This window comes from Schistocerca cancellata, chromosome 7, assembly GCF_023864275.1.
Source record: "Schistocerca cancellata isolate TAMUIC-IGC-003103 chromosome 7, iqSchCanc2.1, whole genome shotgun sequence".
In the NCBI taxonomy this organism is placed as follows: Eukaryota; Metazoa; Arthropoda; class Insecta; order Orthoptera; family Acrididae; genus Schistocerca; species Schistocerca cancellata.
In genome coordinates this window covers 224,687,963-224,712,961 of record NC_064632.1, presented here as the reverse complement: position 1 = coordinate 224,712,961, position 24,999 = coordinate 224,687,963, and the positions used below count along the sequence as shown (strand labels likewise).

General features: G+C 40.4%; 1 protein-coding gene across 2 annotated transcripts; it reads left to right on the top strand.

The window, feature by feature from the left end:
• Positions 1-502: 502 nt before the first annotated feature.
• Positions 503-24,999, top strand: LOC126092085 (kxDL motif-containing protein CG10681). 2 transcript variants are annotated; one of them, XM_049907506.1, is made up of 4 exons: positions 503-719; positions 806-1,005; positions 24,488-24,627; positions 24,704-24,999. In XM_049907506.1, exons 1-4 carry the CDS (start codon positions 514-516, stop codon positions 24,743-24,745), a joined length of 588 nt encoding a protein of 195 aa, XP_049763463.1. In that variant the 5' UTR covers positions 503-513; the 3' UTR covers positions 24,746-24,999. The 2 variants fall into 2 exon arrangements, with proteins under 2 accessions (XP_049763463.1, XP_049763462.1); XM_049907505.1 differs by having other exon boundaries at positions 506-719; positions 24,488-24,622.

Below are 24,999 nucleotides of genomic sequence, written 5' to 3'. Positions count from 1 at the left end.
ACTCCATCTGCACCCATTTACACCTACAGATTTAGCAATTTAGCTCAGCCTTTCAATTCCAACTTTAAGGTTCAAACATCTCAAACATGCGCAAATTTTCTGTCAACACGCAACGATCTGTCTGCGCAGATGTGAAGTGCGCAAACAGTTCTTTGCATGTGTAATGTCCGTTCAAAGAACTGACAATCAGCGAATGAAAATGCGAACTGATTACGATCGAATACTCTACGCTCGCCCTCGCCTACCGTTTACAGCACAGAGAATTCTCTTTCGCTCCTGTGTAAACAATGTTTGAAATTCGTTGTAGGACGTTTTGACGTTCAGTTTCGTAAAGCATGCATCTACATTAAATTATTATTTTTTTTTGTTAATTTCGTAAACTGTAAGTACAGGTGGAAAACAATAAGGATGGTTTCTTTGTCTTCTTGGCCAAAGCAGCATGCGGCACCAATGAAATAAAATTTTTCATTTCTGGTAGTGCTTACATCTCTGATGATAATTTTTGCTATCGATATGTTTCAAACCACTGTTTCGATCATTCAATGTTTACAATTTTACATAGTTGTGACAGACGATATGGCGGAAAATACGCCAGAGAGTGATCTGGGAAGTATAGAATGTTTTCAGAATTATACTGCGCCCGAAGTTTTCATTCAGGGCTTGGCTGGCATAGTTGATCAACAGGATGTTGAAGCAATGATTAGAGCTCAGAAACAAATGTTGGTAGACAATAACACGTTTTTTTCCATTCGAATAATGTTTTAAATCAAATGATTTGTTAACCAAAAATATTGTTTTGTTACAGGTTACAAAGATTTGAAAAGACAAATGAAATGCTGACGAACTGCAATGCTCTCTCAGTAACTAGACTGAAGTCTGCAGGGTCGGAATTCAAGAAACATACGCAGCTGCTTCTGGAGATGAAAAAAGACTTAGATAATATTTTTAAACGCATTAGAATATTAAAAACTAAACTGAGTGCTCAGTATCCGCAGGCCTTTGCAGGTAAACATAACATAGTAAGATAGCTATACACGATGGTAGCTAATTAGATTGTCAGTTATGCGGAGCAATTTAGCCACAACAAGAGGAGATGATGCGTGCCTGTAGTGGAATGGAATACCGTGAAGCCAAGTGTAGTTCTTGTGAAACATTTCGCTAATAATTTTGACAGTTAAACCAATATCCCGTGGGGTTAAATTGACGCTGTTTAAATCAGTCTATAATGTTAGGGCAGTAGATGAAGCTACTTCGTGGTATAAGAAGCTGCGGTTCTTAGACATAATCTCAGGACTGTGGAAAATCACAGATGAGCTGTTCGTATGTAAACATACACTAACGTGAAGTTGATTTCAGCATTTAGAGTGAAGTGTTTGTAAATTTTATATGATTAAAGGCACTTACGTTATTTTTAGTTTCGTGCAGTTCAGTTATGACAAATGTGCAAGTATCCTCTATTTGAAGTCATTCTTTGTGTTGACAATAATGTACAAGAAAAACGGACCATCACAATGATGCAAGAACCTTATTGTCATGAACTTGAGCCAGTTCAGGAACTATTTTGAATAGATTTACCACTTTGGTATTAGTTTCTGTTTACATTCCTGCTTTAGATCTAGTACTGTGAACCATGAGTGAACCTGTTCTTGATCACTGATAGAGAGTGGGAGCAGTGTCCATTGTGTTGACTATGATGGAGAGAGAAGTGGTGTAGAGGGAGCAGACACTTTCACATACCATAACACTGTCACTATACTTGTTTCGCTTCATATTGAGCATGTACCCTCTGCCTGCCCCCCCCCCCCTCCCCCCCCCAAGAATATTCGGCTTTTTTATGAGCAAGAGTTACTACTGGAATGGAACAGAAATAGCTTCATCACTTTTTTTTTTTTGCTTTCATACTTGACTGTAGTCTGGGGAGAAGGGAAGCATCCAATTCTACCTGTCTGTCTGCTTTGAACTGTGCTGTTTGTGTGTTGTGTTATATGATGTCATTGTAGCATGGTGTTTTTTTAATAAGGTTGTGTTTGCAGTGTGCATGTTGTAGTATTTGTTGGTGCCCTCTTGTGGTGGGTGTTCGTGTTCAAAGATATTACATGTGCTATATGATTATTTGACTTTGTGTTATCATTTTATGAAATAGTTGTTGAAAGAGAGTGCTGTGTCACAAGAGAGTTATGTTGATCTATTGTTTTGCCAGTTTATGCGTTTGTGTTACATGTGATAAGGGTTCTTTTTTTGGGAGGGAGGGGGCTGGAATGTAATAGTGTTTTTCCTGTTTGAGATGGATATGGCGTGGAAAAGTTTTTAGTGATTTGCTCTGGGTTGTGCCTAGCAGTGACATGACAAAGAGGATAAGTTTTTGCTATGATTTAGCTTGATCTCTGACTATGTGTGGTATCGCGTAGTTGTGTTCATCAGTGGCTTTGGTTGGTAGTAATTTTTTTGGTTTCTAATGCATTATTTATGGTCTGTTTTTTTTTTGGTATATAGTTTGTTGCTTGAATTTTAATTGGTTAAGTGAGTGGGGGTCTTTGGTTTTTGATTTGTGTGTGGGATTTTGGTATTCTTGGGTTCAGTTGAGCTTTACAGGTAAAGGGAATTTTGTGATACTGCATTTTGAAGTTGCATGTGTCAGATTTTGGTATTGAGCTGTGGACAATATTTATTTTGGGATGGTGGTGTATTTTCAACATCCCATGGTTGTCCCTTTAGTTTCGCTTTATTGCTTGAGGGAAATATTCTCAGATCATTTTTATTTTTGTTCATGTGTGTATTGTTGGCACACAGGAATCCTCCTGAAATGAGATATCTTCAATACTCTTTTAGAGTAGACATTGTTCCTGCTCAAGTGCAGCTTACTTTGCCTTTAGATACCATCACAAAAGATCACTAGTGTTTCAAAGAATCTTTGAGATCAGTCCCATCTGTATTGGATGGACGATGGGACGTTAAAAACCCAATCTTCCTTCCTTTCTGTATTGGATGGAAAAATCCAGTGAGTATTTGTGCTGAAAGATACAGGTCCACTCACAGGTGTATGCTGCAGTATCCTCCTCTGTGGCATTCATGCAATTACACTGCCACCAACATACTCTTAGGCTCAACCAACTTCCCTGAAATTGCATGTAGACTTTGCAACAAGGTTGTTTACCTGGGAGGTAATTGTACCCTAGTTTATTTTCAATAGCAGCCACACTGTTAGATTGCACAAAAAATAATTTTGGCCGTAGCTGTGATATGGCAGGGGATAACAGTAGTGGCTGGGGTTCTGTTGCATGCAGTCATTGCATGCTAGGGGAGGTGCAGTTAAACAACTAAAGCTCATGCACAAGCAGAACATGCCAGCTACAGTTATTGAGAGTGAAAACGATGTTACTAATAGTTTGTGACAGTATGACCAATAATTAGACAAATCAGTAGTCTCTTATTAGAATACCGAATAAGAAAAATCAGCTGCATATAAACAATGAGATAGCAACTTCTAACGATGAAGCACACAGTTCAACAGATGATGGCAAACTAATGTGGCTCCCCATTCTGAACTTAGGTGTTAACAGGCCCAGTATTGAGAACAACCATTTGTTTTTGCACTGGTGCCAAGTAATTTTGTGCAAGCTCTACCATACTTCTAAAATTACTTCTCAGTTCACACTTATTCTGCAGGAAGTAACAGTTTCTGCATCAAATTGTTGCTTCTTGTGAACAAATGTTATGGGTTCTGTTTGAGCAAACAGATGCATTGATCCAAGATGACTCCTGCCACTTTATGGTTGCCAGAGATCCATGAAAGCATCAAAGGTATGATCCAAAGAAATTCAGGCAGGCAATCAAAAACTGTTATTTCATAGTCATAGTTGTACCAAATTTAATGTGTGTTAAAACCAAAATCTGATTTTTTCTTCTGTATCGACCAAAAAATTCTTGACCCAAGATACAGACCTCTAAGTAGATGAAAAATGCCTCTGGGTGACATTCATCATGTGAACAAAATATAGAAATGCTCTAGCTCTGGAACAATTGAAGATTTTTGTTGCTTTTTGTGTTTGGAAGATTATAATTTTTCTGGCAAATCTATTTTCAGTTTGTCCGACTTATTTTGTTATAGCTTTCCAAATAGAATTAAAAGATATTTTTTAACTATTTCAGACAGTAATACATTCTCAGAAAAGGAGTGACTGTTTTTAATTTTAACAGGTTTTTATGAACAGCTAAAATTTTTGCCAGACATTAAACCAGTTTCCATTGTCATGTTCTCTCACACTGATCTCATGAATTCAAAATCTGGTCTTTTTAAAGTTATCAAAACATATCTTTCAAATATCAAACATGCTGAAAGCAGTTAAAGTGTACTTATGGAGTAATAGGCTCTTCCATTGCATGCTTCTGTAGGCAACTTTTTTTTTTTTTTCCATCAGTCATAGCCGATAAGCTTCTATTATATATCTATTTGCTTTAAATATGGAGACCAACAAGAAAGCAATCTGGTGACAGACTGAACTGCAACAAAGCCCAAAGCATGGTTTGGTTTGACTGTGACATTTTGTCATCTTGTTGAGATTAGGTGTTCTGCTTCTGGTCCACATCTTACCTACATAGTATTTCAATATGGTCACTCGACACCTTCAACAGGTGTTCCCTGAGACTGGCTGACTGGGTCGTACATTTATACCTGGGTCGTTCCTGGAGTGCCCTCAGCAGTCAACTTCAGTTTGGATATTTCTCATCGGTCTACACCCACAAAGCGCATTTCTGCACTGCTCCAGGTGTTCGTTATTCCGTTCGCACCCATCGCGGCTGTCTCCAGTGGCAGCAGCTGCTTCCTGGTCTTCCACATGCTGCTGGAGTTCTGTATTACATTCATTATTGCTGCAGAAGCCTCTTGCAATGGAGACTGCCATCCAGTTTTCCATATTAGTTCTGCCCCTGTGCAGCCCCTTAGGTCTCTGGGTTGTTAATGTTGTTCTATATAACTTCTGCACCCGTTGCATCCATCTCTTATGTGGCAGCCACTGCCACCTGGTGCTCCATATGTGGTTTGGTCCTGTCATTCATACCTGCTGTTACTGGAGTTGGGAACTTTTCTCTGGTGCTTCTGTAGCAGTTCAAACCTCGGAATTCACACACTGCTGAGTTGGTATTCTGCTTTCCAGTTGATTAAGTCTTCCACCATCTTGGTTTCGATTGATTCTTTGATGACACTATCCCAGAATCTGGGAGTTTGTTCCAGTATCCTGGTTCTATCATAATCCATGGTGTATTTGATTTTGATGGGCACCTAGAACACACTTTCCATTTTGTCTTTCTTCAGGATTCTGCTGATCTTGACAGAGATAGGTCCTACACACGGCAGGAAAGATATCTATCTTCCTGTTCTCTTCTTATTGTTCTTCTTGCAGAGTATTATGCTGTCTGGTGGTATGTAATGCTTTGCAGATGTCCCAGAATATCTATTGTCTGTGAAAATAAGTTGAAGACGCTGCTTAAAAATCACTTGTGTGACCATTCTGGAATATTGCTCAAGTGTGTAGGACTCATACTAGTTCAGACTAACAGGGGACATTGAATGTATACAGAGAATGGCAGCACAAATGGTCTAAGGTTTGTTTGACCGTGACGCCGAAGAAACTGAACTGGGAGACTCTGGAAGACAGGCATGACCTCTCCCGAGATATTGTACTAACAAAAGTTCCATGAACTGCCTTTAAATGGTCACTCTAGGAATACAACCCCCTGTCCCCTATGCATCACTCACACAAGGATCATGAGGACAAGATTAGAATAATTACAGCATGTAAAGAGGCATTCAAATAATCATTCTTCTTGCGATGCGTACATGAATGGAACAGGAAGAAACACCAATAACTGGTACAATCGGACATACCCTCAGCCATGCACTTTCCAGAATGTCACTGTAGATGTAGATGTTCTAATTCTGTTATCAAGCTGTCAGTCAGTCAGTGTCTAGGCTCAGTGTAGAAGTGTTCTAACCACCCCAGTCTTCTGTGCTAATTGACAGCAGCTACTGGCCTGTAGATATGAGTCAGTGTGTGTTGGCTTTCGATACACGTTGGCTGAAGGCCGTCGGCCTTACTTTTCACCAGGACTTCCAGGAATGGAAGTTTATCATCTTTCTGTACCTCCACGGTGAACTTCATGTTGGGATGTCGTGAGTTCAGATGGTCCAAGGGTCTTTACCAACCCTGGGGCCAGATGACAAACATGTCATCCGCATAACTGAAGAAACACATTGGCTGGTTGATAGCAGTTGCAAGGGCCTCATTCTCAAACTTCTCCATAAAGAGAGTGGCCATTACCAGAGGCGAGCAACTACCCATTGCCACTCCTCCAGTCTCCTTATAGAATTGGCCTCCACATGGAAAGCTTTGCTGGATCACTTCAGCATTTTTTAAATATGGATGAAAAGATCCAGCAAACCTGTCACTGATCAAAAAGTTTGTCCTGGAGTGGTACCCTGGTGAGTAGACTCCATGTACTAACTGACCCTGATGTCTGCACCTGAGGTACACAAGTTTTTTGAGAAGTGCCATGTGTCCGGGTTGCAGATGTGGTGCATGCACTTTGCCACATGTGGTGCTGACGTCCCCACAAGGTAAGTGGCTGTTGGGTAGGTGGCTGCACCAATGTTGCTCATGATGGGATACATTGGTACACTTTCTATGTGGGACATTGGTAACCCATATATTCTGGGTGATGCTGGTTGGTTCTTCTGTACACCCTATTGGTGTAGTTACATTCTAGTGGATTATAAGCAGGGTCCTCTAGAAATAGTTTCGGAAGATGCAGACTATTGACAGAATACCCAGTCTCAATGAGATAATGAAACACCAGTAAAGTTGAAGAGATTACATGTGACAATTTGGGTGAGAGTTGGCAAAGCCATCAGATCTCTATGTGGAAAAATAATATCCTAAATTAATGTTTAGTGCGCCTGAGATACAAATTTTTGTCAATGCAGTAACCTAAAGACAAGTGTTGTTTCTTATTTTTCTGAAAATTCTGTTGATGTGGTTAAAATCTAACCTAATAGAACAAAATACCAGCTGATCTTATTTACAAACTATACAAAATTACACATGAACATTTTGATTAGGTACCAACAACTGACTTAAACTTCATCGTGCCAACAGTTAGCTGCAGTAGTATGCAGCTGTGATTCACCACACCACACACGTTCCAAAGGATAATACTTAGAAATGAAATTAGCAGTTCAACAAACTAAATGTGTTAGAGTGATTCAGTATCTTCCTTTTTTACTGGGTGACATTTCCAGTTATATAAATAGGAACCGGAGTACCCACAACACATTAAACATTGTGAGCTGGAAGTGAGTCCATATGTTAGTGTTGCTGTCTTGTAGTTGGAAATCTATATTCAGTGGGCAGATCACAATATTTCATTTAACTCACAACTGATATTTATAAACTCTGCAATATATTAGTCGTGCCATATACACAGATCACAAACATTCTTTTTTTTATAGCTTGTGACTCTGAATGTTTTGCTTCCTCTGAGATCTTGGTTGAACAAATGAAATTCCTTAGTCCTTAAAATTCATACAATATGAGTATGCCCCCCCCCCCCCCCCCATGAACCATGGACCTTGCCGTTGGTGGGGAGGCTTGCGAGCCTCAGCGATACAGATAGCCGTATCGTAGGTACAACCACAACGGAGGGGTATCTGTTGAGAGGCCAGACAAACGTGTGGTTCCTGAAGAGGGGCAGCAGCCTTTTCAGTAGTTGCAAGGGCAACAGTCTGGATGATTGACTGATCTGGCCTCGTAACAATAACCAACACGGCCTTGCTGTGCTGGTACTGCGAATGGCTGAAAGCAAGGGGCAACTACGGCCGTAATTTTTCCCGAGGGCATGCAGCTTTACTGTATGATTAAATGATGATGGCGTCCTCTTGGGTAAAATATTCCGGAGGTAAAATAGTCCCCCATTCGGATCTCCGGGCGGGGACTACTCAAGAGGATGTCGTTATCAGGAGAAAGAAAACTGGCGTTCTACGGATCGGAGCGTGGAATGTCAGATCCCTTAATCGGGCAGGTAGGTTAGAAAATTTAAAAAGGGAAATGGATAGGTTAAAGTTAGATATAGTGGGAATTAGTGAAGATCGGTGGCAGGAGGAACAAGACTTCTGGTCAGGTGACTACAGGGTTATAAATACAAAGTCAAATAGGGGTAATGCAGGAGTACGTTTAATAATGAATAGGAAAATAGGAATACGGGTAAGCTACTACAAACAGCATAGTGAACGTATTATTGTGGCCAAGATAGATACGAAGCCCACACCTACTACAGTAGTACAAGTTTATATGCCAACTAGCTCTGCAGATGATGAAGAAATTGAAGAGATGTATGATGAAATAAAAGAAATTATTCAGATAGTGAAGGGAAACGAAAATCCAATAGTCATGGGTGACTGGAATTCGAGTGTAGGAAAAGGGAGAGAAGGAAACGTAGTAGGTGAATATGGATTGGGGCTAAGAAATGAAAGAGGAAGCCACCTGGTAGAATTTTGCACAGAGCACAACTTAATCATAACTAACACTTGGTTTAAGAATCATGATAGAAGGTTGTATACATGGAAGAACCCTGGAGATACTAAAAGGTATCAGATAGATTATATAATGGTAAGACAGAGATTTAGGAACCAGGTTTTAAATTGTAAGACATTTCCAGGGGCAGATGTGGACTCTGACCACAATCTATTGGTGATGACCTGTAGATTAAAACTGAAGAAACTGCAAAAAGGTGGGAATTTCAGGAGATGGGACCTGGATAAACTGAAAGAACCAGAGGTTGTACAGAGTTTCAGGGAGAGCATAAGGGAACAATTGACAGGAATGGGGGAAAGAAATACAGTAGAGGAAGAATGGGTAGCTTTGAGGGATGAAGTAGTGAAGGCAGCAGAGGATCAAGTAGGTAAAAAGACGAGGGCTAGTAGATATCCTTGGGTAACAGAAGAAATATTGAATTTAATTGATGAAAGGAGAAAATATAAAAATGCAGTAAATGAAGCAGGCAAAAAGGAATACAAACGTCTCAAAAATGAGATCGACAGGAAGTGCAAAATGGCTAAGCAGGGATGGCTAGAGGACAAATGTAAGGATGTAGAGGCTTGTCTCACGAGGGGTAAGATAGATACTGCCTACAGGAAAATTAGAGAGACCTTTGGAGATAAGAGAACCACTTGTATGAACATCAAGAGCTCAGATGGAAACCCAGTTCTAAGCAAAGAAGGGAAAGCAGAAAGGTGGAAGGAGTATATAGAGGGTCTATACAAGGGCGATGCACTTGAGGACAATATTATGGAAATGGGAGAGGATGTAGATGAAGATGAAATGGGAGATACGATACTGTGTGAAGAGTTTGACGAGCACTGAAAGACCTGAGTCGAAACAAGGCCCCCGGGGTAGACAACATTCCATTGGAACCACTGATGGCCTTGGGAGAGCCAGTCCTGACAAAACTCTACCATCTGGTGAACAAGATGTATGAAACAGGCGAAATACCCTCAGACTTCAAGAAGAATATAATAATTCCAATCCCAAAGAAAGCAGGTGTTGACAGATGTGAAAATTACCGAACAATCAGTTTAATAAGCCACAGCTGCAAAATACTAACACGAATTCTTTACAGACGAATGGAAAAACTGGTAGAAGCCGACCTCGGGGAAGATCAGTTTGGATTCTGTAGAAATACTGGAACACGTGAGGCAATACTGACCTTACGACTTATCTTAGAAGAAAGATTAAGGAAAGGCAAACCTACATTTCTAGCATTTGTAGACTTAGAGAAAGCTTTTGACAATGTTGACTGGAATACTCGCTTTCAAATTCTGAAGGTGTCAGGGGTAAAATACAGGGAGCGAAAGGCTATTTACAATTTGTACAGAAACCAGATGGCAGTTATAAGAGTCGAGGGACATGAAAGGGAAGCAGTGGTTGGGAAGGGAGTAAGACAGGGTTGTAGCCTCTCCCCGATGTTATTCAATCTGTATATTGAGCAAGCAGTAAAGGAAACAAAAGAAAAATTCGGAGTAGGTATTAAAATCCATGGAGAAGAAATAAAAACGCTGAGGTTCGCCGATGACATTGTAATTCTGTCAGAGACAGCAAAGGACTTGGAAGAGCAGTTGAACGGAATGGATGGTGTCTTGAAGGGAGTATATAAGATGAACATCAACAAAAGCAAAACGAGGATGATGGAATGTAGTCGAATTACGTCGGGTGATGTTGAGGGTATTAGATTAGGAAATGAGACACTTAAAGTAGTAAAGGAGTTTTGCTATTTGGGGAGCAAAATAACTGATGATGGTCGAAGTAGAGAGGATATAAAATGTAGACTGGCAATGGCAAGGAAAGCGTTTCTGAAGAAGAGAAATTTGTTAACATCGAGTATAGATTTAAGCGTCAGGAAGTCATTTCTGAAAGTATTTGTATGGAGTGTAGCCCTGTATGGAAGTGAAACATGGACGGTAAATAGTTTGGACAAGAAGAGAATAGAAGCTTTTGAAATGTGGTGCTACAGAAGAATGCTGTAGATGGGTAGATCACATAACTAATGAGGAAGTATTGAATAGGATTGGGGAGAAGAGAAGTTTGTGGCACAACTTGACCAGAAGAAGGGATCGGTTGGTAGGACATTTGTTGAGGCATCAAGGGATCACCAATTTAGTATTGGAGGGCAGCGTGGAGGGTAAAAATCGTAGGGGGAGACCAAGATATGAATACACTAAGCAGATTCAGAAGGATGTAGGTTGCAGTAGGTACTGGGAGATGAAGCAGCTTGCACAGGATAGAGTAGCATGGAGAGCTGCATCAAACCAGTCTCAGGACTGAAGACCACAACAACAACAACAACAACAACAACATGAGTATGCCCATTACTTTGCATCCAGACATGAAGTTTCTCAATTCCTTTGACAAGAGTAGTGTTGAGCATTCTTCTGCTTTTTGCTGGCTGTATTCAGCTTCCAGTTTGGGTGACATGAGGAGGCCTGTTGATGTGTGTGACTTCATCACTTATCTAAAATTCTCAGTATTCTGAACTGCAGCTGTACTTGGACTGGGAAGTTTGCTTTGTAGGGTGATGCTCTAGCAGACCTCCTACATCATTGCTAAGCATCTTCTTGTGCTGAATAACACAATATACCCATTTTACTGGCACAGGTGACCATGAATTCAAACAGTTGAAAGAAGTTTTTTAATTGAGTAAGGGCACCTTCAGAAATAATGAGCTGTTAATGCAGGTATAGAAATTTTTTGTGTATGACTGACAATTCATCTTCTGAGTCATATCCTCTGTCATTCTCTTGTACTTCTTGTGGTAGTCGCAGACCAGTTCTCACCAAAATCACCATGAAGTTGTTCAACTTCGGCATTGCCTTTCACTTCTGTTTCTTCAGATGTTGGTGTTAATGCATTCACTGTCCATTTGCCAAGTTTGTCAATGAAGGTTTTATGACGACTTTATTCTCCTTCAATGTTCCATATGCAACTTCAGAAGACTTGTTTATGTGTTATATTTGTCTCACGGACTGTGAATAAGATGAGTCACCTGTTCCTAGGGCAGTTACCACACTCTTTAAATGAACTAGATTCACTCCACATGACTTCGTACTAATGACTTGATACATCCAACAAAGGCATCACATGTCTCGGCTCAAAGGAAGTTCTTGTTCTTAAATGTTACCATGCATATTTCATAATTTACGCAATAAATCTCTAGGTACCTAGATCACCCCACAAAGTGATTGATAACTAGTTGATTTTAAGAGAGATGGCAGAGAAACACCAACTAGAGAATGACTGAGGTTGCGCATTCTGTTTAGCCTGCTGTTATATTGCTCTTCAGATGGCAACTGCAGTCACTGATCTAACTGCTGTGATAGTTTTCATCATATGCTTTGTTTCTTAGTGCAGATATTTATGTTCTATAAAAAAGAATGTCTCTAGCTATTAGAGTGAGCAACAGTGACTAGACTATTATGATTCCACAAGGCGAACTTAGTACTGTAGATTAACAGAAAATGTACAAAGTAATCCAGTACTGAATTACAAACAGCTGATGGTGCTGTGACCATATTGTGCGTGCAGGTAACAGTGAACCATCACCACTCATTTGTGAATCAGTCGGTCACTGTCTTTTTTGAAACTTCGTGGCAGATTAAAACTGTGTGCTGGACTGAGACTCGAACTCGGGACCTTTCCCTTTCGCAGACAAGTGCTCTACGAACTGAGCAACACAAGCACTACTCACGACCCGTCCTAACAGCTTTACTTCCGCCAGTATCTCATCTCGTACCTTCTTTTTTATTCTGACACAGGTATAGGTGGGTGCATAACCTCCCATATAGGTCATAGAGTATAAAATTTCAATCTTCCAGTGTGGAATATTGAATGTTTCTTCTCCTGTATGGTGAAAGTTTCTTTAATATTACAAGTCATGTATTTATTTATTTTCACCACTGTCTTTCCTGCAACTTTTATGATGGTAGTGTCTTTTTGTTGACAGTCTGATGGTGAGGCAGGTGCATTTGTCTTCCAGATAAAATGGCTCTGCAGTTTGAACATGGTCATCATAATAGAGATCTGGCTTCCAAACACTCCCTTTGGTGTCTTTGCATTTGTTACTCTTCTTCTGTGTATTTTGATATAGATGAAATGTGGTGCTAAATATTATTCTACAAAAGGACTCTAAGATAACTGTTGGAATATGCACTTTTCATTCTAGGATGCACAGGGTTCAACAATTGAATTGATGTTTGATAAAAATTCCTAACTTGTTGCATATGAGCATCCTTCCATCCCATTTCTCCTGAAGAGAGAATAATCTGCTTTGAAGAGTGCGGTTAGTTGTGTCTTGGTGTAATCACACATAGCTTCCTCAGTAAATTTTCTGTGCTTTCTTAATGCATACACACACCATGTGACTTTAGGAAATGATAACACTGTAAATTTATATGTAACCAAGCCAAGCAGTTAGTGTAATTACATGAACTACATGTTGGAGAAACTGTAGACAAGACACAACAGAATGATAAGTCAATGTGTTACAGACTAAGCTATGTAAAAGAAAAATTCTGTCAGACAAACAAAGATAATAGCTATCAAGATTTTAGAATAGGTAATTTTGTCATAGAGAACAAAAGAAAGAAAGAGAAGAAGAAAATGTGCTGAAGCCCAGTTCAGGCAAATACGATAACAAAATAATAGTAAGGTTTAAGAACTAAATAAGCAGTATTAACAATGAACCAAAACCAGGAATGGTATAAATGGAAGAGTAACCCTTACATCAGAATGAGAGAGGAGGGGATAAGGGTGGATGAAAAAGAGAAAAATCCAAAAAGAAGAGACAACTACTCATCTTAATAATGAAGTTTTGAATGGTGTATATACACATATAATTGACTAAAGGTGTCCTTTAGCTTTCCCTTTGCATTTCTTTCTTGGGCTGAGGTGTTATTTAGGGGGTCCATGTTCACACAATTTGAAGTCACAGTGCAGCTATGTAATTTTAAAGTGTCACAGATGTTACAAGAAATTAGTTTGAGGAATGAGACAAGTTCACACATTAATGTGGAACCAGGAGCTAACAAAAATGGAGAAGGGCAGAGGAATGATAAAAATGCAAATAACGAAGGATGGAGCTGGACAGGGAGAGGAAAAGGATAAGAAATGCCAGTAGATAACATACCCCATTGTCCACATTATATGTTAATGCATGGACCTTAACAGCAGAATCACAATTCAACTCCATGCTGTTGCACCCTGAATTGTGGAATGGTCTTCCCAAATGAGTGTAATTAAAAGCACATCTGACCTACAAAATCCCATGTCTGTCCTTATGCCATAACTTTAATTCCTCACCTTTACACACGGTTTCATATTCTTTTGAAATATTCAGCTTTAAGCTTGTTCCAGGCATCTACTTACAAACTGGTCTTGTCCTGACTCTTGCATCTTCTATCCAACTAGAGATAGGCCTTCTCTATGGTTAAAAACTTTTATAAATTGACTTTTCTGTAACTAGTACTCTTTATCTATCTACAAAACAACTGTTAACTCATATGAATGGCCTCAGCCAAACTAATGTGGCATGACAACTAAGCCACCAAGCTGCAGAGCATGTTATTCAGCACAATGTGGGAAACTTCACACCTACTTCACTGCTCCTGCCACATGTGTCTCCATCCCTAACACTAGCTTTCGTGAATTATTCACATGTTCCTCTAATATATCCTTTGGTTAAACAAACCTCTGGGTTAGAATCTTTGCTAGTTCCTGCCCTCCAACAGCCACAGACTTTTGTCATTCCCTTGCTTCTGTTTGTTATCACCACTTCTCTTCCAACACCTTGGGCTAGCTTTAGACATTTAAAATCCATATCAATCACCCATTACAGCAGAAATAAAATGAATTCAAAGTGTGGGGCTGTAACATGTCTGTACAGTCTGTATGAAAGTGTTCATAGATGATCAGGAAACTGAAATTGGGCTCATTGGAATAAAATGTGGTAAGAGATTACACCAAACACAGAAACGTATAGATGGCCAGTCTTCATTCACTCCATAAGTGAATGGAATAAGACAGAAAATATCTAGTATCGTATTCAAGCATCGCCTTCTTCCCCATATTGCATCCCTCTGGGGTTTCTCAACTCCTTTTTTGTGTAAGTGCGTGGTGAGCATGGGGCCCCAGCTATTGCAGCACTTATGTTCTCTCCTGTACGCAATCTCGCATCCTCCTGGTTTTACTCTCTGTTTGGTATTGGTAGCCTTTGATATTGATTCAACTATTACCTAGTTGTGCTTTCCTTTCTCGGAATATTCATTCATTTACTTTACATTTGGTCCTTTCCTGGGTTTGACCTTCATTTTCCAAACTTTTTTCTGTAGCGTGGACTTCATGGGGAAGAACATTTTTAATAGTGGTTTATGCATGCAAATCTTAAAGATCACCTGTGCACAATACCTAAATAGATTCTTTTATGTACTTCAAAGCCAACGTAGTAGTCAATCTGACATATGGGGTCATCATGTACCCTTTCAGTCGAGCCCCCTGAAAACACAAGGTCTCCTCTCAGGGGACACTGTCTTACTGTAGGCACTTTTAGCACCAGGTGGTTAGATGAGTTTGCATGCCTCAATAACACTGACAGCTGTGGTGGTAGTAAAGCTACTGTCAGTCTTACCCAATCTGGACAGGCCTTAGCGAAGGGGCCTGATGACATGTATCCCACAACTTAGGGAAGGGTGGACTGTGTTTTTTCCAGGAAGCCCCAAAAGCAGTGGTTGGATACGATTATGTCGACAATAGGTTTACCAAGCTGGGGTCTGTCCAGCACCGCCAGGCCTATTCTGTTGTAAACTCTGAGCATACTTCAAAAACTATCGTTAAGCGTGGCAGTGGAACATTGTGTATTTCGGAGGATGGGGGCCTTAGCTTCACTGCCTGGAATGTGAGGAAGGTACACACCTGTATAACAAACACCTCAACCTCAATGTGTGCTATGTGCTGATAAGGTAATAGGCTGTTAAGATAAAAAAAAAAAATCTAGTGGGCAACCTCTGCGGTTCTGTCCTTGACAACGTAAGTCACCTGGAAATTCCTCCTTATGCTAAAACCACTTGGTTGGTGTGTTTTTTGACATTGAAAAAGTATATGACACCACTTGGAGCTACAATACCCTTCACCAGTTTTATGAATGAGGATTACATGGACATCTGCCATCTCTTATCCAATCATTTCTTGAAGATCAATGCTTTCAATATTTTTGGTGATGACTTGGGCGATTGTGGGTTCCCTCAAGGCAGTGTACTCAGTGTCACATTGTTTGCAACTGCTATTAGTGGCATCTCCTCTGCAGTCAGGACCCCTATTAAATGCTCTTTGTTTGTGGATGATTTAGGAGTCTTCTACTCTTCCCCCAGATCTCACAATGACAACAAGGCAACTACAGCTGACCATCAGGAGGCTGGAAGCTTGGGCCTATAACACTGGCTTTAGGTTCTCACCAGTGAAGACCAAGTGTGTCAGTTTTAACTGTACTCATTGAAGTTTAACCAACCACAATGGAGAACAATATTTTACATTTTAAAGACACCGTGCATTTTTTGGGCCTACTGTTTGACTCCAAATTAACCTGTCTACCACACCTGAAAGACTTGTGGACAAATTCCTGTCTTCCTGCAGTTTTACAGGGCAGTTGTCAGATCATGGTTAGATTACGGCAATGTGATTTATGGATCATCCTGTATTTCGTATCTTATGATATACGTTGTCCACCATGAGGGTATTCAGATATCGACTGGAGGATTTCAGACCAGCGCACTTCAGAGCCTGGTGAACCACTACTCTGGAGTCAATGGCTGCTCCTCCTCAACAGGCCCTGAAAAACTTGAGTGTTGCCTCAGTCTTTAGTGTGGTAGTTGACTTCAACTTTGAGTGGTTGTTCAGGAATAGGCCTCATGTGATATAGTTATTTGCCACTGACTGTCTCAAGATTCTGGCTCTATATATAACCTCTGAAAACATAGCCTGAGATGGCACAAACTGCTGCCTTGGTGTCTTCAAATACTTAAAGTAATTTTAAGCTTGACTGAGAACAAGAAAACTTGTACTCCAGACAACGTTTTTATAATTCTATTTTCTTCAGTTTTAAGTACTTACCACATTTCTGTCACTGTTCATACAGCCCCGTGTTTCAGTTGCTGTTCCTGATAGGGTTTACAAGGTGCACTTTCTGGAACAGTTTACAAATTATGATGTGGAGTTGTGGGGACAGCTTTCATAATTCTTTCCCCTGTAAGAATGACATGTTGACTTTTCATTAGGGTGCTGATGACCAAGCTGTTGAGTGCTCTACATCCAAAATCATAATAGTAATCATCATCAATAACACAGGCATCACATTGCTGATGCCTTAACTGCTTGCTCCCCACATGTACCGAAGACTAAATGACTCTCACTGGAGCACAAGGGCTCTTAGCAATGGCCATCATACCCGGTCGCTTTTGCTGTGGCTAGGTAGCACCCATGGGGAGAGCCCTCGATCGGAGGGACGTTTTTCAACATATAACATATATGATTTGTTCCTCTCATAAGACAGGTCTAGACATTTCAATGTGAACTTATAATTAACCATTGATTTTTATGGAAGATACTGAGGATGGATTTGGGGAAAAATGCTCGATGTATTGCTACTGATTACATCATCTTCTGCTGCACAAACTATAAATATTCAGGCCATGATTGTCAATGTGTCATACCAGTGACCCTTGTCCCACACAAAACTTTGAATATGGTCCAAGGAATCAACTTCCACAGGGATTGTACATTCCCGATAAGGAGCTATGGGTTAATTTTGAATGGCAAGGCATGCATCCAAAAAGGTCCCAAGGATAATTGAACAGGCACAGGCACATTTATCTTAGGCTTAGAAGGAAGTGTGCTCCTGGAAAAATTTAGAGTTATGGTGTACACGTGTGTCTTGAAACCATACATTTCATCACCAATGAAGCGCTTCTGATGCTTAAGTTTGTCATCTTACTGCATAGCGGACCAAAAATGTGAACAATCACCTTTGTGGATCAGTTGGGCATAACACCATACTCAATGTTCACCAGTTTGCCCAGTCTTCAAAAAAGAAAAGACAATACAGAAGTATAAACGTATAAGCACATAATGTTTATTTACAGTATGATGACTAATTTACACAAAACTCAGTCGTCATTCCACTACCTCAGTTTCTTCCAAACTAGTTCTCCCCCCCCCCCCCCCCCCCCCCCGCACTTGTCTCTTGTGGTTCTTGTTGCATCATTTCCAGGAACCACTTCCCACACCCGACCAGAGAAGCAACTTCCTTCTCCAACGTCTACTGGTGACAGGGCTCTCTCTTAGGACACGTCTCCCCGGAATCCCACAGATCGTAGGCCTTATGCTAGCCAGCAGTTGATGGACCACCTGTAGATCCAAAACTGCCCACTCTTCACTTGTTCCATGCACATCACAGATAGGCCCATGGAAGCAGACTATGAGGAATCAACTGTTGGTTTACTGTGGATTGCATTGAAATTAAGATATTTTGCTTTGTTCTTAATAATAGTATGTGTGAAGGAAAAAAAACAAGAATTCAACAGAATTGGTCAAAGAGTGCTGTTCTAGAAACTCTCATATTTAGAAAGGCAGACAAATTGAGCAAAGTAAGACCTCGTTCTTAATTTTTCTGTGAACTGGGTAGTTCTTCCAGAACACATTGTCAAATATTATATTTAATATATGTAGTTCCATATTATTTACTGGTACCTGATGTAAGCTTGCTTCTTTCATGCCAGTAGTCATTATATAGGTCTATATATTTGGTCTATTTCCTATTTCTTACAAATCCGGGGCTGTAGTAGTTAATCTTTGTCAGTGATATCATCCTCAATAACTGATCACCTGTATTTTGTTGTACAATGTCACACTACTGTTACTGTCTGTAGCAGAAGTTGTGGGGATATGTCCGTAATACTTAAGAACATTTCAGTGTGTGGATGTGACCAAGAATAACTTGTAACTGAGTGTGGTACAAAGAGATAATAAGAATCTGTCAGGAGCCTGGCCTGTGCTGTGTGTGGTCGGGTATATCACAAGTTATGAAGTTTACATTTTGCCTGGCTGACGTACCATGAGCTGAGCCTGTGCAGCTTACATTTCACCTGAACAACGTACTGTGGGCAAGACCCATGAAGTTTACATTTTCCCCACCTGACGTACCACAGGTCCGGCTTGTGACAATCACATGTGGTCTGAATACCAGACACAAGTCTCACATGTGGTTGTAGGTTAAGGGGTTAAATTGTATTTGGCTCAGTGGTGTCTCCCCTTCGCAGTGGTGAAACAATACCAGTGTTCCATTCCTTAAGCTGTGCAAAACCCCAGCATCCATTGACAATTACTGGGTGACTGGCCTCACCAATGTACTCTGCAAACTGCTTGAAAGGAAATTGTCTGCCAATTATGCTGGGTTCCTGAATCTTTGCACCTTTTGTCCCTCTGTCACTGATTTCAGGGAGGGGCACTCCACAACAGACCACCTGATTAGGTTGGAAGTGACAGTCTGACAGGCTTTTTCCAAACACTGGCACCTCATTGGAGGTTGTTGATACAATACAGCCTGGCACCATCATTTTTTATTTACTCTCCATGACAGGCCTGCCAAGGCTCCCTTCAATTTTTATTAGCCAGTTTTTTTTATCAAACTTCTTGTTGAGGGTTCAAGTTGTGCTTCACTCAGCTCTCCATGGGTCCAAAGAGAATGGCATCCTGCAAGGCTCTGTGCTGAATGTCTCTTCCTCATTGCCATCAACAGGCTAGTGCCCTTTCTCAGGCTACTATTTACACCTGCACTGTATGAATAAGATTTTCGCATTTGGTACTGCTCCCACTCTGTAGCTTTGGCTGAATGCCACCTCCAAGGTGCCATCCAGCAGGCTTCTGTTTGGATCCTTTCCCATGGTTTCCAATACTCTAGGTCGTCGTATCATAGTCCAGAATTCACATGGGTGCATACTGCTTGGATGTTGCTGCAGTCCTTATTTTGGAACTCATGTTCACTGCTCCATGTTCAACAACGCATGCAAAATCCAAACACACTCTGCTTCCTTTCCCCCACCTCTTGGGATGCAGATTGCACGATCCTCCTTTGTATCTGTGGTCCAGTTCCACTTGGACAGTGTTCGCTAGTTCTGGTTTGGTTAGGCCTAGTCCATCATTATGGAGTTAAACTGGCCACTGGCACCTTCTAGATTAGTCTTGTAGATAGTCTCCTTGACCAAGTGGGGATCTTCCCTCTTCAGTTCCAATGGTACCAACTCTTGCTCACCTATGCGTTCCCCATTCTACACATTTTTCAGAATGTAAAACAGTCCAGGTTGCAAAATTATTTTTCAATAACACATGGCACCATCAGATTTAAAGTACATGGATGTAAAACCGATCTGCCACTAGTCTTGCAGAATGAGAGGTGGGCATTAATCACACCAGCAAAGTTCACCATGGCAGCAGAGAATAGGACTGTCCTTACAGTGGTATCAGCTGTGCTTGGCACAAAAGGTCCATTTTGTATTCACAAAGATATGACTATGATTGTCATATCTGTGCGAACACTAAATGGACATTTTGTTTCAAGCATAGTCAATACTGCTTTTATACAGTTATTGGCATTGATACAATTAACTGTCAGTAGTACAGCTCAAAAAGACTCATCACGTGTTGAGTTAAAATATCCGTATGTTTCAAAACTTGATAAGGCTTCTCTTACATTGCCCCATGGACATGCAGATATTCCATTTCAAAGCACCATATTAGGATAAGACAAGGCAGCTATGACGGAAAGATTTTTTAAACGATTTTGACTGTAGGGATGCTTTGGGACAATACTTCCATTTTCTTTGTGCCCATTGACTCCCAGTCCATTAGGTATGTTTGAGAGTCCACAAATCTTCAGAGTAGAAGAGACTGAAAGAATGGGAGGTGATATCTAGAGAAAAGAAACTCTAGCAAAAAATAATCATACTAATCTTTTTTCAGTACTGAAATGTAGTGTCATTAATGTTAAAAATATAATTTAGATTTTGTTTTGTGGATTATGGTTACTATTACCAATGTGCATGCATGTATTAATGATTTTGTATAAAGGAAAAAATGGCCATACCCCATCCAAGGTTAAATTTTATTGTGGTTTTAATCTGACCTTTTTGGTACGGGAATATAAAAAAGGAAAACAATTCATTTGTGCCATATCTGATGATTGCAATCATTTGGCACCTTTTTTGTGAATGCCACCATGGCTTTCAGTTCTTTAGGAGTATCAGGATTTTGTTTTTGGGACTTTTTTGGTATTAACAATTAAATTGTAATTATTATGATTAATTTATTAAAAACACAAACGTATTCTTACAACTACTTTATTCAAAATATGTAGAAATAATAAGAGTATTCTGAACTCCTAACTTCAGCAAAATCTTAGATTGTCTTATAAAAGCACCATCTTTTCCAACAACTGTCTGAGATTTGTCAAGCCCTGGACCTCCTTCAAGCAGACAGCACAAGTAATGCACAAGTTGTTGAATTATGGATTGATCTTGTGCTGATATGGTACTCTATAGCAGCATAATAAAAGCTAGTAGAGATGCAACCAGAGAGGATTGCATGAGTTATATATTTAGGATTGCAGTCTGATAGTTTTCCAGCCAAAATGCTTAGTCAAAGGCTGAAGGAACTGACCCATGGGTTCAAGGGCTGCCTGCTTATTGCACAAGAACACCCGCCACCATAGGCGGATACCACTGCACACCACCATATGTGGCGGAGTACCACTTCCTGTTGTAGCCACCTTGTACTTGTCCAGCTTCTCACTGACCCTGATCTGTTTCCCTCAATGCTGGTATTCCTGCACACTTCTGTGTTGCTCATGGCACCTTTTCAGCTGTTTAGATAATATTCTCTTATTACATTCTCATAGCTTCACTGCATTAGTTACTATGTGACGATATTCAGGACAGTGACCATTTTCCAGTGGCCCTGTGTCTTCTTTGCCATTGGCAGATGAGTCAACTACCACACTGAGTGCTTCAAACAGCCAGCTGGTAGTTGTGTGTCTGCTGTTCCTAAAGACTGGGAAGTAGCACAAGCCACACCAATGTTCAAGAAATAGGAGTAACCCATTGAATTACAGACCCAAATCACTGACCTCAATTTGCAGTAGGATTTTGGAGCATATACTGTACTCGTAACATTATGAATCAGCTTGAAGAAAATGACTTATTAATACATAACCAACACGGATTCAGAAAATATTGTTCTTGTGCAACACAGCTAGATCTTTATTCCCATGAAGTAAGTGCTGTTAACAAGGGATCTCAGATCAATTGCATATTCCTAGATTTCCAAAAGGCTTTTTGATTCCGTACCTCACAAGTGACTATTAATCAAATTTTGCGCATATGGAGTATCGACTCAATTGTGTGACTGGATTCATGATTTCCTCTCGGAGAGGTCACAGTTCGTAGTGACAGCACTTCGTTCTATTTGATGATTTACCGTCTATCTGGCATTCCGCTGTTCCTGATTTACATAAATGATCTAAGTGATAATCTGAGCAGCCCCCTTGGATTGTTTGCAAATGAGGCTGTAATTTACCGTCTAGTAAAATGATCAGACAATGAAATCCAATTACAAAATGATCTAGGGAATATTTGTATGGTCCGAAAAGTGGCAATTGGAACTAAACAAAGAAAAGTGCAATATCATCCACGGGCACTACAAGAAATCAGATAAATTTTGGGTATACGATAAATCGTACAAATCTAAGGGCTGTCAATTCGACTAAATACCTAGGAATTACAATTATGATAAACTTAAATTGGAAAGACCACATAGATAATATTATGGGGAAGGCGAAACAAAGACTGCGCTTTGTTGGCAGAACACTTAGAAGATGCAATAAACCCACTAAAGAGACAGCCTACACTATATCTCTGCAGGAATATTGCTGCGCAGTAAGGGATCCTTACCTCGTAGGATTGACGGAGGACATTGAAAAATTGTAAAGAAGGGCAGCTAGTTTAGTGTTATCGCACAATAAGGGTGAGAGTGTCATTGAAACAAAGGCAGTTTTCTTTGTGGCAAGATCTATTAACAAAATTTTGACACCAACTTTCTCTTCCGACTGCAAAATGGTAGAAAAGTAGTATGAAAATGGTTCGATGAACCCTCTGCCAGGCACTTAAGTGTGAATTGCAGAGTAACCACGTAGCTGTAGATGTTTAACTGAACACAGTAAGAAGGAAAGCTGGGAGTGCTGTCTCATCTCTGGGCACATATGCCTCTTCATCTTAAGTATGTGCCCACTCCATAGTATTATTGCCATCAGCAATCAAAACTGTTCTGGGTCTTGTCCTTTGGGGGTGGCCTTTATCGATGTGTCAGTTCTTGCTGACACCTTGCAACTCACTTTGACACCAGTGGCATCCTCTTCTCCTTTCTGTTACATAAATGACAAGTTGACGATGTCCCCATAAGTTTACCACCCAGGCAAGCCGAATCATAAGGAACCTTTCACTGACAGAATGGCCTCAGGCTTTGAGTCTCCAATAATCCAGCATCTGTATGTTACTCAAAGGCTTCATCTACTCATGATCTTTACTGTGTTTGGTTTGAAGGTGTCTTCCCTTCACGATGGCGAGCCATCCTAACCTGTAAGCCAGGCAGAAACACACTGTGTCTGCTACCAACTTTATCTGAAAACTGTTTGAAATTATGCTGGGTTCTCATCTTGGTGCCCCTTGTTCTCCTGTCACCATGGTTTGTGGGAGGGATGAGCCACAACCAGACCATTTGGTCTGGTTGGAAACAGCAATCCTACAGGCTTTTTCTAAATGACAGCACCTCGTCACAGTTATTGACCTACAGAACACATGACAAGGCTTGATGTCATCACATTTTTCTGATCTTCCATGATTGCGGCTTTTGAGGCTCTACCAATTTTTGTATCACTGGTTGTTTTAGAGTTCACTCAGCTCTCCATGGTCCAAGAGAATGGTGTCCCACAGCGTTCTGTCCTAAGTATCACACTCTTCCTTAGTGACAGTGTGCTAGTGCCCTCTGTTGGACCACTGGTCACCCCTGCACTGTTTGTCTCTGCTGAATGGCAGCTCCAAGCCACAATCCAATGTATCTCTGCCTGGACAGTTTCCAATTCTCTCCTGCCAAAAGACAGACACATTTCTGTCATACTATGGTCCAGCCTGACCCAGAACTAAGCACTTAGAAGTTATTGCACAGTCCTGTTTGATAAAAAAAGCTGTGTTGGATGCCCCTATTAAACTGAAGACTAGTTGTATGTGCAAGCTTAACACATTACTTCCTTGCCCACGTGTGTGTGTGTGTGTGTGTGTGTGTGTGTGTGTGTGTGTGTGTGTATATTGTGCTACTCTTCTCTGTATTTACTGGGCCGTGGTCTCCTCCTGGCTGGACTATGGTTTTTAGGTTTATGGCTCTGTAATTTAGACCCAGTCCATGATCATGGAGTTTATTTGGCCACTGATGACTTCCTGACTACTCCCATAGTGTATGTTTGCCTGTCAATTCCCTTATATGCGTTGTGTCCCACGCTTTTCACATATGAAGACTGTCGACTTCCTGATAGACAGCTGCATCTCCTCCTCGCAATGTGCTCCATGTTTTATATGCACTTTGGTTTAGTCACCCTGTAAAGAATCACTACAAATGATGGACAAAATGTTGGTTTAACTCTCAAAAAGATCTTATTCAAAGTGTGCACATTTTAGTTCATATGTTGTAACTGACAAGTGAGATATTACCAATAAGTAATGTAATGGATATTTGTGTAACTCACTTAAGTGAAGACAAAGTTATAGTTCTCATTCGCTTTTTGTGGACTGTTGCAGCTGCAGCTGAACAGCAAACTGCTCAGAATCAGAACATAAATAAGTCTACGTACCTGAAAGATCCTGAACATTTACCTGATGTTGGAAGTTTGTCTGAGCCTGGAGATACATGCTCCAGTAGTTTTGCTGACCATGGTGAGGTACAATAATTTTCCTTGTATTTCAATTGTGGCTTATGACCACCTTTTTTGTTTTTAATTTTTGTAATATTTGCAGACGATGATGAGGATGAAGAGACACACAGAAGAGAACGGATAAGGAGAGGCAACAGTTCTTCTACAGATAGTGCCAATGGAAACAGTAACAATGACACATCACCATGCACGTCTGATACAGGATGATTTATGCTATATGTTGCAAGAAATATTTTTCTAATGGTTTCGATCTGTTAACAAGAACATCTACTCTTTTTGGATTGAGTCACAAATGTATATAGTGTTACTGGAGCTATGAAGAACAAAAGGGCATTACATTCTAGTCAATTTTTATTGTACATACCAATAATAAGATAA

Bases quoted from the DNA above. Each gene is read 5' to 3' on its own strand.
- LOC126092085 (XM_049907505.1), top strand. From the start codon at position 514: ATGTTTCAAACCACTGTTTCGATCATTCAATGTTTACAATTTTACATA. The intron at 720-805 runs GTTGGTAGACAA...GTTTTGTTACAG, and splicing joins ATTAGAGCTCAGAAACAAAT to GTTACAAAGATTTGAAAAGA. The intron at 1,006-24,487 runs GTAAACATAACA...GGACTGTTGCAG, and splicing joins GTATCCGCAGGCCTTTGCAG to CTGCAGCTGAACAGCAAACT.